The following is an 18,230-nucleotide window of genomic DNA, read 5'->3' on the forward strand; positions in this document are numbered from 1 at the left end:
GGCTCCAACATGTATACAGAAGGGTGGTAGCTGCTGGGTAGAGGCAGTGAGCTGAGGAGGAGAAATCCAGTGCCTTGGATGAAGAAAGTGAGGACTTCCAGGCCACCATGGTTACAGTGATTAAGCTACACCTTATAGAAGTAGGGTACCTGTGGAAACAGGACCTTTTGGGAACTGGGATTCATGGGAATCTCCTGAGGTTCAACAAGACCAAGTGCAAGGTGCTGCACCTAGTCAGGGCACTACAGGCTGGGGAATAAAGGGACTGAAAGCAGCTGTGCCAAGAAGGACTTGGGAGTGCTGGTGGATGAGAGGCTGGACATAAGCCATCAATGTGTACTGGCAGCATCATTCAGTCCTGAGCCACCCATGTCCTGGGCTTATCCCCACAGTGTGGGCAGCAGGTGAAGTTGGGGGGAATCTGCCCCTCTGCCCTGCTCAGGTGAGACCCTACCTGCAGAGCTGCCTTCAGCTCCGGCATGCCCAGCCCAGGCAGGACATGGGGGAGAGTCCAGAGGAGGCCATGGAGATGAGCAGAGGGATGGAGCAGCTCTGCTGTGAGGAAAGGCTGAGAAAATTGGGATTGTTCAGCTGAAGAGAAGGCTCTGGGGTGACCTACTTGTGGGTTTCCAGTACCTGATGGGAGCCTGCAAGAAAGATGGAGAGAGACTCTACAACGGCCTGGAGTGACAGGACAAGGGGGAATGGCTCCAAACCAAGAGCATGTTCAGATCAGATGTTAGAAAGTAGTCTATGTAAAAGTGCTTGCAAAGTTTGCTCTGATTTCACATAGCTGGATTTAGCCTGAGTTGTGACAGTTCATTTGTGGGACTGAGAGCTCTATGTTGTGCTTCTGCAGACTTTTGTCCACCATAACAGAACCTACAGAAGGTGGTGCCTGTGAGCCACCATCTACTGAGGAGACATCTTCACCTTCCCTGGGAACAGAAGAGAGCGATGCTGACAAAGCTGAGCATGGTGGAATCAAGAAAGTCTGTTTCAAAGTTTCTGAGGAGGACCAGGAAGACTCTGGACATGACACAATGAGTTTCAGAGACTCCTACAGGTCAGTCTGAAGATTATGCCACTTTTACCTTACTAAAAGTGTTTCAGAATTCTGATTCCAGTATGGATTCAACAGGTTGTTTTCCAGTCAGTCAATTATCTAGTATTCACTTAGTATTCACTTTACTGAAGTATTCATTATATTTATTATTATGGAGACATACATAGCAAAAATACTTCTGCCAAAATAATGGCAAAATATTAAAACTTCTAGAAAATTGAATAAAATGAAATAAATAGGTCTAGTGTGACTTTTTGTATCCTGTAGCCAGAAACTGCAGAAGTCCAGCAGAATTCTTAGACTGCTTGGTCTTATAATAGCTGGTATTTCCATTTGGTTCTGCAGCCAATTTTCCTGAATGTCTAAGACACTGAGAAACAGAAATGGACATTGAGTTTTTTATTTTTAATGGGCCTTTGAAACCACAAATGCAAGTATTTATTCAGGTGTCTCAAAATCTTTTTGGGACATGACTGACTGTTGGTTCTCCAGGAATATTTGCTGCCAAAGGGAATCTCACTACAATTCTCTCTATTTTGGGGGAAAACATTTGGAAACTCAGCTTCAGAGTAAGTGGAGTAACAAGTTGTGGCCGTGTCTGACTACTGCAATTTAACATCCTTAACTGGCCATTTTTACATTTCTAGTAAGGCCCTAGAGCTGGGAGGATTACAGGGACCTGAATGAATGATCTGTCTTTGTAACTTCCCCGCTGCAGTCCTGATGCTTTATTTGCTGTTGTTGGGCACTCGTACTAGTAGCAATAGGTGCCACCCATGCAGGACTGCAGAATGGCAGAAGGGGAACAGTTTGTGTTGGAATGGGTCTCTGGAGCTTGCACAGTCCAGTCCCTTGCTCAGGAGAGGGCCAGTTAAGAGTGGTTGCTTGGGATCTTGTCCAGTTGAATATTGATCACCTCAAAGGACAGCAATACGAAGTCAATAAAGAAATAGAACGAGCACTTGCAGCGGGGCAGCCTCTGTTGTGTGAGATTTCAATCTACACGTGTGCTCTGGAGCTTTCTGAGTGAAAGGTGCCGTATTTCTTTCACTGTTAATAGGATATCCGTGTAGTTTAAATTTCTGTAATTAAGGCTAATCTATTCTGGGTAACAAAGTGACAGCACTAAAAACCTCTCTGGGTTTGTCGCTTGTTCCAGAATTCTACACATAAATTTAAGATGAGAAACACTATTCTGTCTTATCTTTATTAGACAGAGGCAGAGAATTAAGCATATATTACAGGTAATAGTTACTCAAGGGGGAATATGTTCTTACGAGTTTTAAAAGAGCATTGATTAGCTACAAACCCAAGCAAATTGCACATTAGAAAATACCTTGCCATGCTTCTTTTTCTGGGATTGTTTGGAGGTGCAATTCCTAAGGGTTTGTAGTGCAGAGTAGTTACCATAAGTGCTAATCTTCTTAAGAAAAAAACAGATTTCTTTGATACTAGATTTTAAAAAGGACAGCAAGAATCCTAATTAGGGTTCTTTCCGTTGCTCTTATATTTTTCTTTCATCTCAGTTAATAATTTAATCAGACGCAGAGACAGTGGAGAATTTTGTAAGCTTTGTTTTGGGCTTGTACTATTAAAACCACTGTCACTTCACTGGAAGGGGACAGCCTGAGATCCATAATCTTTTTGATTACTTTTAGTAAGAATAGCTAAAGTGAACCTTAAAGAGAGGAGATTCACACTAGAATTTTCCAGGTGTGCATGAGCCAAGATTGGTGTGGAGCCGACCGTCGTGACTCCTCTGCGTCATGATAGGATCTGCAGTGCCTGATTCTCCAGTGGCGTAGATTCCTTAAATTTTCACTCCCACCTCCATTATCTGCAGCCTCCCTATATGCTGGATTTGGATGCTGTAATATCCTGAGAATTGGTAGCAAACATTTAGTGGAGATCCAATATTTTAATTATTTCTCCCCTACTCAATGCCCATAGAGCAAATTTAATGATGTGGCCCAGCCGAGGACTGTGGTGTGACATCTGTTTTCATTATTTACAGAAGCAGGGTGATATATTAAGCATTCAGTGTTAACTGCAAATTGAGAAAGACATCCTGTGGCAGTCCGCTCCCAAGTCCTTGCTTAACAGCTGTTCTGCGTGTCATTAGTTATAGTCATTTCATTTTCACAGAATTAGGTTTGGGGAGACAGCGCTAACAAAGGCAGAATATCAGTGTATCAGGGACTGGGTGCAGGCACAGCTTTTGTTCAATCCCCTCTCTGCTTTACTTTATAGTGAGTGTAACAGTAACCGGGATTCCGTGTTGTCCTACACCAGCGTGCGGAGCAACAGCTCTTACCTGGGCAGTGATGAGATGGGATCAGGTGAGTGTGCACACAGGTCACAGGCATCCTTCTCGTGCCTGACCCTTCAGCAGTGCTGACAAGTCTTTGCTGATTATAAGCACTTGGCATATTTAATTTGCACAGGTGGTCTCTTCAAAACTAATCACAAGAACATAAAGATACAGCTTTGCCCTTTTCTATTAAGTCACAAAAAATCTGGAACATGGGAGAGGTATGAGGCAGGGTTAAGTTTCTTTAGTTACTGGATACTTGCATTGTATGAAAATAATGAGTGTTTTGATCTAAGAATTGGAGATAAAGCAGCAATCGTTATTTACTTCACAGCAGTGTGAAGATGTGCCTGTGCCTCATGACAGATTATGTTTGTAAGTTAAAAGCTTTTAATTTCTTCTTTATTAGGAGATGAGCTTCCCAATGATATGAGGATACCTTTGGACAAACAAGACAAACTCCATGGCTGTCTGGAACACCTTTTTAACCAGGTATGTAAAGCGTTATTCTTACACAGAATTGCTTTCTCTTTATCAAATGTCAATTAAGAAATTGGAAGTACTAAATTGTGTTATGAGATCATATTTTGAGGAAGGCATACTATTGAGATTTTGGGGTACAGTGTAAGCAAGTGCATTATAGGACAGTCTGAGGAATCACTTTTGTCTGCATTATTAAAGTTGCCTCATGATTTAAGCAAGGCTGACCTTCCCTACCTAAGGCATGAGACTAAGGGGAAAAAAAGCTTTCATGAAAAAAAAGACAAACTTCTAATACTTTGTTTGATGTAAATGGATCACATTTGCAGATTTCAGGAGATGTGTTTATAATGTGTACCACTGGAGAGTTAGTTGTTTGCTATTCTCTTACCTCATCAGCATGCGGATCGTCATGCAAAATGCTGTTACTAAATGTGAGAGGCTCTTGAGGCCAGTTCATGGCTACAAAGTCTGACTGCTGTGTGTCAGTCATTCCAAAATACAAATAGTGTAATGGCTTCAGCAGTTTCCCACAACAGTTCTTTCTGTTCAGATGTTCTTCTGCAAGTCTTACTGACACTGGTTGATAACATTCCAATTGTAGGTTGATGCAATCAATGCACTTCTAAAAGGACCAGGGATAACTAAGGCCTTTGAGGAAACCAAGCACTTTCCCATGGACCACAGTTTGCAAGGTAAAGAAATAGATTGATTGTATTTAATAATGTGATTTCCAAGACTTTAAAGCTTAACGTACATGCTATGGCCACGCAGTCTACCCCGCCCTGAATTAGGCAGGTACCATGTCTGACCACTGAAATTTTGTATCTCTTAAGAGGCCATTTTCATGGGAATTCCTCCACACAGAGGCCTCTTTTGTTACATGCTGCTCAATTCTTGCAGCTCTTTCACAAGTTTCCAAATCTCCGCTTTGATGGGAACATATCTGAAAAGGTACGAAGTAGGAATAGTCAGATTGAAGGTGAAAGAGTGCTCTGATAAGCTGATGAGGGGCTGACCACTGTAGATTCAAGGCACCAAAAGGTTCTGCCTCAGTTTGCTCAATGAGTTACTCTGTTTTTCGTCAGATGGATGATTGCCAGAGTAAACTCATCCTCCCATAACACTTACTTTGAAAACTGATTCTCATAGAGAGCAAACAGATGATACCATGTTTTCTTTTTTCTCAGGGAGCTTGATGACTCTCTGGTCTTAATGGTTTTGGGACTCTGGATGTGGTTTCTTTTCTCCCTGAAACACACAGGATTTTATTTTCTAAATATTTGCTGCCATTTCCTTTCCCACTTGAAATCTGAAATGTTTCCTACGATTCCTGCTGTACCTCAGGTGCTGTAGGAGGTGAGAGCTCCAACCTCTCAAAGGCTCTGGTTTTTAGTAATGGTGGCAAACTCTAGAATTAGAGATCTTTTCTTGCTTTTTTTTTTCCTTGACTCCAGAAATAACTCCTGTGAAGTTCTGTTATATGAACTCATCTCTGTAAACACATTCATGTTTCTATAGAATGTTAGTCTTTCCATGCACTGCTTGAATGAAGAAATAACAGACATTTATTTTGTTTAAATAGAATCTCATTTATTAAAAATAGATTAATTACCCTGAGAGAGTCTTTTAGTTAACTGATTATTCCACACTCATCACACTGAGGAACAGACAAGTCCTGCTTACACTCAGCTAGAATCCTGGATCACAGTGTCTGTTTAATAGCTACCATAGACACCTTTTCATAATGGATGGACATTGGAATGCTCTCCTGTTCCTGTTCAGGATCAGTTATTTGGCATAGTTTTTTTTGTCTTTCTCTGTCTGCTTACACATCTTATCACCAACAGTGGGGGTGTTTGGCTTAACTACATAGCTAAGTCATGGGGAATAAATTTTCTACTCTATAATTAGTTAGTTTTCATCAGGTGAAAGAATGCAGGATATTTCAGAACTTCTCATCAGTATTTCGGGATGTGACAGTTGCAGCCAAAAAGTTGATCTGATTGTCTGTGTCTACCCGATACAGCTGCCTGCTGGTCGTTAAAGGCAGAGGAAACAGAAAGGGGTTCTTTGTCTAGTGAGTGGGGCAGAGCTCCCTGCACTTTGCATGTCAACCAGGCCTACAATCCTGAAAGCAATGCAGGAAGACTGCTGATAATGGGACTATGGGAATGGTCTTTTGTCCTCTCTATTAGTTCTATTTAAGGACCTTTTGAATTCCCAGTTACTACTATTGGTACTGTGTCTCTGTTTTCATCTGTATTCACATTATAACTCCTAAGCCACTCTTAGTTATTTAGCATTTCCTAAATGGCTAACACACTCCACGTTTTCTAGAATTTAAACAGAAGGAAGAAACCACAGTTAGGTGCCGGAATAATATTCAAGCCAGCATTCAGGAAGATCCATGGAACCTTCCACTGCGCATCAAGAACCTTGTTGACATCATACAGAAACACGTGGAAGGTCTGTAAATAAGGAAACATTTGTTACTGTCTTCAGGGAGAAGAGATCTTAATCAAATCTAGCAGTTGATTTCATAATTTTAACTCAATTTGTAGTAAGGCTGTCCTGGGCTCTAGAGATGACCAGGTAGAACAGGTTGTGGTTTGCAGAGTCCTGGTGCTTTATGGTAAAATTGCACCTGTGCAGCAATCCCACAGAACTTTCCCCCCCCTTACTTTATTTCATCAGCCCATTCAGAATGATGTCAGACTGATCTATCTCCCTGTGCATTTTAAACCCTTTTAGAAAATGAATAGATACTTCCAAACTGTGAAGTGAATGCTAATCAGGTATTACAATATTCTAAACCATTGCAATTTGGTTGAACTGAAACAGGAGATGAAACTGATGTCTCCAGATCAGTGCGAAGCACTGGATGGAGATCACCTCCTTAGGATTCATCTGCAAGTGCAATTTGTTTCCAGTAATTCATGGTTAACAGAGCATGTAGCCAGTGAAATTCTTTGCTTTACGCTTTGTTTTTTTTCAGTCATGAACATGTCTGTGCAAGTGAGGGCTACCAGAGTAAATAGACGTGGCCATGCAGGTGCCAGGGATTGGGGGGAATGAGGAAACTTAACCAGCTGCAATCTACCCTGGTATTATGTTGAACAGCATTTGTTTTCTTCACTGTTTTAGATGGGAAGAATCAGCTGCTTTTGGCCTTGTTAAAATGCACAGGTAAGGGGTTTTCATTTTTTACAAAACAACAACATACATACAGAAGTCCCTACGACAGGGTTTTTCTGTCTTCATTTTTTCCTTTGTACAACCCTCCTTCCCAGATGGAAGAGAACCCTCCTTCCCTTTACTGCTTCCTGCTGTGGTGAGAACATGCAGCAAAAATGAGATATATTGCACAACTTTTTTGAGCCCATGGACTCTGTCATCTTTCCAAACAGAGCAGGCATACTGAAATTACAGCCAAGAATAGATGAAGACCTTAAATGTGCAAGGAGAACCCAAATACACTGGGGACATCAGGAACCTGTTAGACGCACCAACCTTTGTGCTTGCAGAGCAAGGGACAGGTCTTTACAAGGAGCCTGTGCACAGTCTTTTTGTAATTGTAGCACTTGGCGTTCTTTTGTTTGAAAATGAGATAATACATAACTGGAATAGGCAGTCATTGTTTCACTGTGCCACACTTGATTCTCAAATCTTCATAGAATGAAGACCAGAGATTTGTATGGCTCTAACTTATCTCTCAGCTCCTGCCAGGGCTGGTCTGTGAGTCTGTCCAAACCAGGCTGTGTGCCAGTTTACTGACCATAAAGGCTGGTTTTATTGATAGCAGATAAAATGTCTCCCAAAGTGTCTCTCTCTGTGTGCCCCATCTCCTGCAGCATTTCCATGAACATCTGCTGGAAAGAAGGATGGCTGCTCTTAAGCTGAGAATATGGCCCAGTGCCTGGAGTGTGTTAGTCAGTCTGTTGTGTTCAGTGCTTATAAAAATAATCTGGACCTTCAAAGCCTCTGGGTGATGTCTTCAGCCTCCTTCTGTAGGGAACAGTACCTTTCCAATGAGAGCCTGCTGGAAGGGCTGGGGGTGCCTGGGAAGTAACTCTTTACTTATTCATGTGCTTCTCTGGCCTGCAATCCCCTTAAGCATGACAAGATTGATTTGACCAGCATGTGGCTGCCTGGCAGGCACACAGGAAGCAAAATTAATGCAGGGGAAATTCTCCCAAGAAACAAACCAATTCATACTATATGGATGGGCACAGTTAATGCATTAGGCATATGGGAAACCCACAAATTACAGATGGATGGGGGAAGATTAATCTCTAATAGCCCAGGAGAGAAGTAATGGCAGAGACCTTCTTTCAATAATTCTCTTGCTCCTGTAAACATAAAAAGAAGGGAATCAGTCCAGATATGGCTGTAACTAAGGAGTTTATTACTTTCCAGTAGTTAGTTTCTTTCCAGTCGGAAGGAGCATGCAGATGGCAGAGGGAGTAATGAACAGTCAATTGGACTAGAAAATTTCGTGACATGCACATGTGCTAGCTGTGCTGTCTTATCTGTCCACCCAGGTCACACAGCAAGGAGAGGTATCTGTGAAGTCAGTGCAAAGCTACAGCAGAAGCTGAACATTATTTGCGCACACACACACAAACTGCTTTGTTGGCAGTGAGAAGGAAGATGAGTATATTCATGACTTCTTTATGCTTCTCTCTCCTTCTCTGACAGATACTGAGCTACAGCTGAGACGTGATTCCATCTTCTGTCAGTCTCTTGTGGCTGCTATTTGCACCTTTTCAGAGCAGTTATTGGCTGCTCTCAACTATCGGTACAACAACAATGGGGAATATGAAGAGAGCAGTAGAGATGCCAGCAGAAAATGGCTGGAGCAGATAGCAGCCACTGGAGTTTTACTGAATTACCAGTCTCTTCTCTCCCCCACCATGGTAAGATGAAGAGCTGTGGTATCCTCAGGTCTGCTTTTATTTGCCTGTGTGATTCTGTGCCACTCAGCACAGCCAGAGCTGTGGAACCTGTTACCTGCATTCTAGCAGTGTATTCAGACTCTCACTACTGCAGACTCTGGAGATTTCCTCAGCTGACAACCAAGTGCCCATATTCCTTATCCAGTCATATTCATATGCTCACAAAAAGTGACCCACTGTCACACTAGAACACTATAGAAAACCGTCAGCCTTCATACTGGGAACAATGCTGCTGCATTTAGAGGTTTTAGGGCCCAGGTGTTGGTGGCATGAGTGTCCCCTGCCATCCCGTGGTGAGGACATGCATCTCCCAAACAGGCGAGAAAGTTCTGAGTATTGCAGGAGTCCAGACAAAGAGATACAGTGCAGTCCATCTCTCAGGTCTGTGCTGCTGGGGCTGGAGGCATCGTGTCTAGGGAGAAAAGCCGTGCTTGCATAGTTCATCTGCACCTAATGAACCGATGAGCTACAGCAGATCAGCTACTGTAACTGTAAAAATGCTAAGAAAAGAGAGGCATAAAACAGACAAGCAGCTCTGACATTATAGAGAAGGGAATTCTTTTTCTTACTTTGTAGATATTGCAGATTGAGTGTGGATATTTTTTATAAAATACAATCCAAACTATCTGTGCATGTAACTGCTATTTGTTTGCGTTGCACAGAATGTATCAGTATTTATTTTGCAGTAACTGATCAGCTGTTCTTCACATTTGTAGGTATAAAGTTTGGAGAAAGAGATCCCTTCAAACTTACTCAGTTCTTAAACCTTTCTACTCCATGAATCACATCAAATGACATCTAAGCAAAGGGTGGTTAAAGTTATATTGCAGTTTAAAAGCTGTTAGTAATTGCCTGGCTGGGATGGAGCTAATGAAAAGCTCTGCACTCTAAAGCAAAATATGCCCATAACAACAGTACCTTCCTGCCACACATCTTTTGGCAGATAATAACCTATTTGTATCGCTCTACAGAAGGAGGAGCGCACCATGCTGGAAGACATCCAGGTCACTCTGGCTGAACTAGACAAAGTTGCCTTTTTTTTCAAACAGCTGGATGAAAGTCTTGTAGCAAGTGAGTATTGTCTGTTTCTTTGAGGCACTTTTTTTTTTTTTGTATAGTCTGTGGATTAATAACCTCTATGATTATAAATCTAAGAGACCATCTCACACCTGGAGAGCACTGGGCAGCTTCTGTGACGCACTGTTGTATTCCCTCAGCTTCCACTGCAAGCGCACAGCCCCTAAAGCAGGACTGACACGATGGAGTGGTGGTGCGTGTTCTGTGCTGTGTAGCTGTGGCCTGTGCCAATGTGCCTTATCTGTGTGATTTTGTACAGAGGGAAGAGAGATGACATTCCCTGTTGGTGTATTCCTAACTTTTCAGTGTCCAGTGTCTTACCCTCCCATATCTCTCTCTCTTCATGTTTGCTGGCTATGAAATGCCATGAAACAACATGGGATTCTAATTATTAAATACAGTTATTGTATTTGCATCAAACATCATACTAGGTCACGCTAACTGTGTTCTTTTAAGTGTAATATTTCAGAGCCTGCATTCTCTCCATAAAGGCTCTCCCTTACTCACCTTATGGTGGATATGTGATATGTCATTAGGTAATCTAACATACTCAGACAGCAGTGGTTTTACAATTCTCCTGCTGTGGTAAAGCAGCAAGTGTTTTATCTTCATTTCTCCAGATACTCATGTCTTCTACCACATCGAAGGAAGTCGTCAGGCCTTGAAGGTTATCTTTCATCTTGACAGCTACTACTTCTCCAAACTGCCTGCTCGGTTTCAGAATGGGGGAACCTTGAAACTGCACACAGTGCTCTTTACAAAAGGTGTCTATAAAAAGCTTTCTTGAGAAAAATAAGCTAACTACTGATCTTGAAAGATTAAAAATATAGAACGACCATAAAGCTCTTAAAAACGCAGCTGAGACCTACAGACACACTTAGGAAGCAGATATTTCTATTTTAGGAAGCCCTGGGGGAGGTGCTAGACTTTAGAATTAGACATGAGAACAAAATATGCTTGTTTGGGGCTTTTTCATGCCTCAGCCATAGAGACATTATACTGGACGACATGATCTAGTGTAGGATCAGGAGGTGTGCCTGGGCTACAGAGAAGTGTTTTAAAACACGAACACTGTGACAGAATGATCTGGACTAGAAACTGACTTGATAAGCAAATATTCACACCAAAATACAACACAGGAAATTTCTTTCAGGGGACCATTAATGGGGAGTAACTACTGTCAGACAGAACTGCTTTCTGTGAAGCTCACCTCTGTGATACTACCACTGTACTCCCATACTGGGAAAAGCATTAAATTTATAGAGTAACAGAATCAGCCTTGACATGATCCAAGAGTCATCTGCTGAGCAATGAGATGATAGAGAGATAAATATATTTATTTTAAAAAACCACTAATAACATAGCTTTAGTAAAAGTGTTTTCTTCTTCAGCTCTGGAGAGTACAGAGGGGCAATCACAACCAGCTGGCTCATCTCTAGAAGAACTCCCACAGCAAATTAATGGTATTTCACTTGAAAAAGTGCAGCAATACTACCGTAAACTCAGGTATTTTGTACTTCTGCTTTGCCTTAAAAGACATTGAAAATTTCAGCGCGCTCCTTGCTAAGGGCCTTAAAATTTAATGAAAAACAGGTCCCATTCCTGATGCAGTTTTTGTACAAATGGGATTTTTGGAGATCCTCATTGTGTGGGAAACTTGTTAACTTCTTCCAATAGTTTAGCCCATTCAGAAGGAATGCAAATTTGACCTCAGAATTTTGTGCAGGGCTAGAATTATACTTTTCTTAATGGGAGTTTGGAATATTTTAGTACAGACTCTGTAAATTACTGCAATCACAATGGTTCAATAAGGAAGATCTTCAAGTGCATGATTTTTTAGCATAGCTTTCTCAGCTGTTTTATACAAGATAGGATACATATATGTGCTCGAAATGGAGCAAACCCAACTAATGTAGTACTTGCTGGCCTTTTTGCAGGACATTTTACCTAGAGAGATCAAACTTGCCCACTGATTCCAATACTACTGCAGTGAAGATTGACCAGGTATTGTTTCTGCATTTATTTCTCCAATAAATTCTCTCATAGAAGTATTATTTCAACATCTCTAAAATTCCAGTTGTGGGATACCTGTATGGCAGATCTGTACAAATCCAAACAGCATTTTAAAATGTTCCCTACCTTAAAGGGGTGATCTGAATTTCTCTGAAGCTTGGCTACAGTTCTTTTGCTGAGAAGAAAATGTGCAGAACCTGGGTAGACACAAACCCCCTGCACTGCAACACCAAGACTCTATGTGACCCTGCCTGCCCTTGCCAAACACGGTGTCTGATGCCAAACAAAATGGGCTCATGTTCCTCTCCCACAGATGCATGAAAACAAGCAAACGTTCAATTTGCAAGTTACACTCTGTTCACAGTCACAGACAAAACAAGAAAATAGTGCTGCCCAGCATCTCACGTGTAGGCAGTCTGTCTAACTGGGCAGGTGACATGTGAATATGTGCATGCAAAGCATTAAAATGCTACTGCAGGGAACACAAAGCCAGAGACCATCTTTGCAATTGTAATATAAATTGTAAACAATCTATGTGATTAGTGACAAAAACTTGTCCCAAGCCTAAGTAATTTTATTCTGCCACTTCCAAAGTTCATACATATTCTAAATAGTTGTTACTGTGTGGCAGTTACTCTCCTGTAGAATATTGTGCTTAGACAATAGGAGAAAGACTTGTAAATGTCTTTATAGCTTGAACGTGTTAATAGGCTACTGATTGTTTTTGTATTGCTTTGTTTAGCTTATTCGCCCTATCAATGCAATGGATGAGCTTTGCAGGCTGATGAAGTCTTTCATTAGTACAAAACCAATGCAGTCAGGATGTTCCGGCAGTGCCGCATCAGGAGCTGGCCTGCTGCCCATATCCTCTGAGCTCTGTTACCGGCTGGGAGCCTGTCAGATCACCATGTGTGCCACTGGGATGCAGAGGTGAGGGGTAAACCTGTGTGCTACTGCTGTGATGGGAACTTCGGTCCTTTCTAGAGATGTGATCCTATTCAAAGCAAAATAAGGTGAATTTTAAGGGAATGTAATAAGGACCTAAATCTGCTGACTTTACTTCAGGGGAGGTTGTAACTTTTAATACTTTTGTTAATAACTAGTATAGACACAAAAGTTCTTGTGTTTCAGTGCATCAACCAATGCAACTCACTAAGAGAGCTCGTTGCATAGAACTTGTAGTCAGCATTGTCTTCAGTCACATACTGAAAATGTAGGAAGTTGCTCAAAAATAGCTCTAGAATCTTGGTGTGTGCACACATTGATTTTGAAACACACCACTGTTCTGCCAGTGTCTCAAATGTAAAGATTAATTTGTGAATTGCTTTAAAATGAATCAGTGCAGATGATCCAGGTGCAACAAGACTGAGGTAATTTAATAGTTTTGTATGTAAGAAAATCTAAAAAAAAAAATAAAAGTAAATAGCTAACAGAAGTAATACTTAACAGGTAAGTGTCCTGCACATACCTATTTATAGTTTTAAAATATGATCTGTGACTACCTAACTCTTGTTCCCTCGTTCAGGAGCACACTGAGTGTGTCCCTGGAGCAAGCAGCCATACTGGCTCGCAGCCATGGACTCCTGCCCAAGTGTATCATGCAAGCTACAGACATCATGCGAAAGCAAGTGAGTATTGGCATGTGTCTGCTGCATGCCACCATCTTCATTTCAGTAACATGGTACAAACACCAGTTTATTTTGCTGTGGCACTGTATTTTGTGCACTACAAACCTACATATCCAAACTTCTACTAATGTCTGAATAACTACACCTGTGTGTGATAGGAACAACTTAACTTTTGCATGTACGGCCCCTGCAGCAATTAAAGTCTATGCCTCAGTGTATATTAACCGTGTGCCTTGATGGTTATAAAAGAGAGACTGTGCAGTATATTTAAGACAATTTCTGTATAGAAAAAACCCAAGTCTCAATCATATTGTTAAAATAGCAGAAGTTACCTAGTGCTTACCTAATAGCACTTACCTAGTGCTAGACAGCAGTGCTTGTAAAGTGCTTTGGGACTAATTTATCTTTTAAGTAAACACAGATGATAATTGTATCCACCAAATGGATTCCAAATCTTTTAGAAGTAGTTAATGAATTCTCAAGTAGGAGCCATACTCCCATTATAGTATTCTTCCCTAAGGATCATTTGCTTTATCAATACTGTCAGTACCATAAATTCTCTGCTTCCATAGGGACCAAGAGTCGAAATCTCGGCCAAGAATCTGAAAGTGATGGACCAAATGCCACAGTGTGCACCTCGGTAGGTTATTATGTATTGTGTGTTTTCTCTGAGTGCTGGTTTTATGTTTCTGTAACAATTGTGGAGTTCCTGCTATAACCAAAGATGATCTCAGTAGCAATATTGGAAAAAAAAGAAAAAAAAAAATCCTATTCTTTTTCTCCCTGTGCTAAACTAAGTGCATACTGTAGATGAATCAGCTTTGCTGCTTACAATTTGCAGATCATCAGCTTCAAGGGTTTCTGCATTTTCTGAATCAAACATAGCTGATCTTTTTTGGACTGTTTCTATGAGTTGGCAAAGCTAGTGATGGACAGTCATCTCTTGAATGCTTAGGAAAAAAAAAAATTCCTGAACAGCAAATTTGACTGCAGATATGCAAAGGTAATACAGTAGTGTGCTTACAAGAGTCTGATGGTTTAGTTCTTGCAGAGCAGGTTTAAGAGCAAGCACTTCAAGTCAGAGTAACCACACAGTAATGCAGCCCTGAGGAACCTCAGCTGCCTGGGGTTATACACGGGTTTGTCTAGAAGGCAGCTTTGAAAAGCACTGTACATTTGTGGATCCTACTGCACCTAATGGGAGATAGAGATGTTCATCTCTCTCTAGAGGAGAATAATACCTTTACTTTTAAGAAAAGTATCTTGGGTCAGTTTCTTCCAGTTTCATCTCTCAGAGGGAAAAGAATGATCTTCAATAAACTGTAACACAGCATTTTCCCACAATGGCAGTAACAATTTGTCATGGTTCAGATGACAGTGTATACAGAATCTGTCTGTACAAATACCAGAGAAACTTCTGATTCTGCCGTTGTTAATGGCATTGTTTACATGAAGAGAAAACAAGAATCAGCATCAGAAAAGGTCCAGCAAAGTCTGTGCCATATCTTCAGACAGACCAAATATGTTTGCTAGTGCCAGAGTCGTCCAAAGAGCACATTGGTTCAGTGTCAAGAAGACTCCTTAAACACTGGTACCTTATCCACCAATTAAGACTGCTGAGTTAGTCTAAATTAGCCCCTCTTTTTTCTTTTTTCTCTCCTATCCGCTCCTCAAAATGTTTATAGAAAATTATTTTAAACTTTAGAGACTGTGGTGGTGTTTCCTCTAACAGTCTTGGTTCATTTTCTCAGAGATGTTTAAACTAAAACAATGGTGTTGGCTCCTGTACCATGGCCCAGGTGCCATCCATCAGTGTTTTGGCAGTGTGGTTATTTTGCCTTATTAATGGCCATACGTTACTTTGGCTCCATTGTTATGGCCATAACTGCATGTTACCTTCAAAAAGAAACAGTTTTAAAAACAAATCACAAGATGAGTTGTTTTTTTTCTTTTGCGTAGACTCCAAATCACAATGATAAATTCCAGAAGTATTTACTTGGATTATTTCAGGGCAATAAAGCTCAGATATTGTGTGCTCCTCCTGGGTTCCGTCATAATATGAAATAAAACTGAACAAAGTTAAAAGGAGATCTGGTGAATTAATATTAACTCCCAGGATTATATTTCTTAGCACAAATCTGTAATAGCCATCTTGAAAGAGAAGTTATAAAAGACTGGAGTTTAATCAGAAGTAAAGAAGAAAAAGCCAAGAAAAAGCTCACAAAGTCATGCATGAATGTCAAGTCAACATGTGCTTAGGTTTAACCACTGTTCTCAATTTGATAATCTTGTGAGTCAAAAAATTTCTCTGAAAACATCATTATTAATTTTAAGATTTGTTCAAGCATGTAAACAAACAGATAGGTTCTTTTATGTGTTTGGTACCCCAGCCTGTATGAGGGGCAGGCAGAACTTTTTTGTTCAGGAAAAATGGTGAACTGGGTTTAAAACCAAAAGAAATAGAAAAAGAGAGAAGGGACTGTTGAAGACCCAGACTGAGCCAAAATTAAGAGGAAGTGATGGAGAGTCTCAAATAATATTGTAAACAGTGATTGTAAATACTTTAGTTAACAAATGGCTAGTGGCACTTTTAAATTTGCAATTACTAAGATTAAAAATAGGGGTATTCTTGATACGTCATTACCTCTAAAGCTTGCAGAATGACAAAGAAGCTGCTGACCCTCGTACATTATTCCAATAATTTTGTTATCTGTATGATCTTTAATTCCCTACTCTTCATCTGCACTACAGACTCTATAGGTTGTGCCAGCCGCCTACAGATGGGGATTTATAGAAGTAAGAGGCACCTCTTGGCAGCCCCACAAGAGAACTTGGCTCTGAGGAGCCCTGGCTGAGGACCCTACGAACTGTCTCCAGTGGTGCTGCTGTGCTCTGGAAGAGAGGGACCTGCTGGCCCAGGCATCAGGAATCTGCCTTTGAACTCCTGAAACCCATGCAGGATTTGTGTATTTCTTTGATTACTTGAAACTCTTGAAACAAACACCACAGGCAAGAATGGATGCTGCTGCCATTCGCCAGATGGCTGGAAAATGACCATTATTCTTCAAGAAGGCACAGTTCTCCTGGTGACTTCTTTGTGCAACCACCTCAAAGTTGTAGACTTCAAGATACAGCTTGGTTCAGAAAATCCTGATGGACATGCCTCTCTCCCTGTACTGCACCTGGCACCCATTTAACTGCCAGCAGGTTTTTGGTCAACATCCTTTAGCGGTATCTTCATAAACCCCTCTTTTTCATGAACAGACCTGCACTTCTGAGCAAAGAATAGCACAGTCTATGGCTTATTCAAATAAGAACATAAAGTATTTCTTCCAGAGTAATTTTCCACTTCAGCCCAGTGAGAGAATCTATGCTGCAGAGTATACATTCCATAATACTACTTATCGTTACTTCATTTTACTTACTGTAGCTTTCAGGTTTTTGATTAACTCTTTTTACTAATGCCCTGTGATTATGTACTCTGGAATACAGTGCTAGTGAAGAGGAGTGTGGGATTTTTAAGAAAACTTTACAGAGAAAAAATACAGTCTTACAATCTGATTATTTGAACAGATGTAGTTTTTAAAACAGGTCAGAAGAACTATACTTATTTATGTGGAGTGGAATAATACGTGTTTTCAATCATGTTATTATATGTACAAGATTAAAATAAAAATTATATTGTTTAAAATGGGACCAATATACTGGCAGTATACACAGTTACTCCCAGTTTACTGAAAAAATCTACATTATTTAAAATCTTCAGTATTTAAGCAGTCTTAAATACAGTTATTAAGATGTATTAGGGATGCTTTTAAGTTAAAAGAAAAAAGGAATCGTGTATATAATGTTCTTTATTTTTTCTTGTTTGAAAAATCGTTCTCCATTCTGTCAGTGTTACCCTAAGCATTGTCATTTTTTCCGAATTACTGGCTGAAACTAATCAAAGCATGTCAGCAGTCTCAGGACAGAAATAATGTTCTTTTGGAGTGAGTGCCTTAACATGACCAGCCCTCCCTAACATGGCAGGTGTACAGGAAACTCCCCATTCCTCTGTTTTTCCACAGCCTCCTTTAAACCAGCTCCCAGTCAGGAAACCCAGGAGTGCTTTGCAGTAATGTATATTTTAGAAAATAAAGGTTTGGGGGTTTTATTTGTGTTGTTGTTTGTTTTTTAGTAGGCTTAATTTTATTTTATTAACATCCAAAGCAACTCAAAAACTAAAATTGAATGTTTTTATTTGGACATGAAGGCCTCTTAAATTTTTCTAATCTCTTGAATGCAAAACTGTTTATGGCAAGTTGGGGGATGCAGTTTGTTATGAATCTTGTTTCTTAATTTTTTAATATTTGTTTTCTTCTCTCACAGACTGAAATAATTTCGGGGAAGGAACTTGTTTTGGTTTTATCTCTTTTTTTTATTTTGTACTTTTATCTGCTTCCTCTGATCTACAGCAACATGTTGCAGGGAACTAGGACAGCCCATGGACTGCCAGCTGTGGGATGCATGGATTTGGTACTGGGTATCTGTTCTGGACTGCAGCCAGATGAGCAGATCACTATTTCAATGCACTTTTTGTTAAATTTTGGAAAACTTACTGTTACCATTTGCTATTTGAAGAAGAAATAGATACTTCCTCACTGAATCCTCAATTTAAAAAGTACTTAGTACTGTAAGAAGCATAGGAAGACCGTAAA

At 40.5% G+C, this 18,230-nt stretch overlaps 1 protein-coding gene across 2 annotated transcripts in view; it reads left to right on the plus strand.

Moving 5' to 3' along the window:
• PREX1 (phosphatidylinositol-3,4,5-trisphosphate dependent Rac exchange factor 1) overlaps positions 1 to 17,848 on the plus strand; it is a 145,062-nt gene extending 127,214 nt beyond the window's left edge. For both annotated transcript variants that reach the window (XM_082293003.1, XM_082293004.1), the window contains exons 26-40: positions 860 to 1,066; positions 3,317 to 3,405; positions 3,787 to 3,869; positions 4,462 to 4,552; positions 6,198 to 6,326; positions 7,005 to 7,046; positions 8,559 to 8,776; positions 9,787 to 9,886; positions 10,513 to 10,656; positions 11,284 to 11,398; positions 11,830 to 11,896; positions 12,648 to 12,835; positions 13,431 to 13,533; positions 14,106 to 14,173; positions 16,285 to 17,848. In XM_082293003.1, coding sequence (XP_082149129.1) covers positions 860 to 1,066; positions 3,317 to 3,405; positions 3,787 to 3,869; positions 4,462 to 4,552; positions 6,198 to 6,326; positions 7,005 to 7,046; positions 8,559 to 8,776; positions 9,787 to 9,886; positions 10,513 to 10,656; positions 11,284 to 11,398; positions 11,830 to 11,896; positions 12,648 to 12,835; positions 13,431 to 13,533; positions 14,106 to 14,173; positions 16,285 to 16,327 — 1,687 coding nt within the window. In that variant the 3' untranslated portion in view covers positions 16,328 to 17,848. The remainder of the gene's footprint in view (positions 1 to 859; positions 1,067 to 3,316; positions 3,406 to 3,786; positions 3,870 to 4,461; positions 4,553 to 6,197; positions 6,327 to 7,004; positions 7,047 to 8,558; positions 8,777 to 9,786; positions 9,887 to 10,512; positions 10,657 to 11,283; positions 11,399 to 11,829; positions 11,897 to 12,647; positions 12,836 to 13,430; positions 13,534 to 14,105; positions 14,174 to 16,284) is intronic.
• Positions 17,849 to 18,230: the final 382 nt, after the last annotated feature.

Source organism: Coloeus monedula (assembly GCF_965178545.1).
Source record: "Coloeus monedula genome assembly, chromosome: 17".
Classification (NCBI taxonomy): domain Eukaryota; kingdom Metazoa; phylum Chordata; class Aves; order Passeriformes; family Corvidae; genus Coloeus; species Coloeus monedula.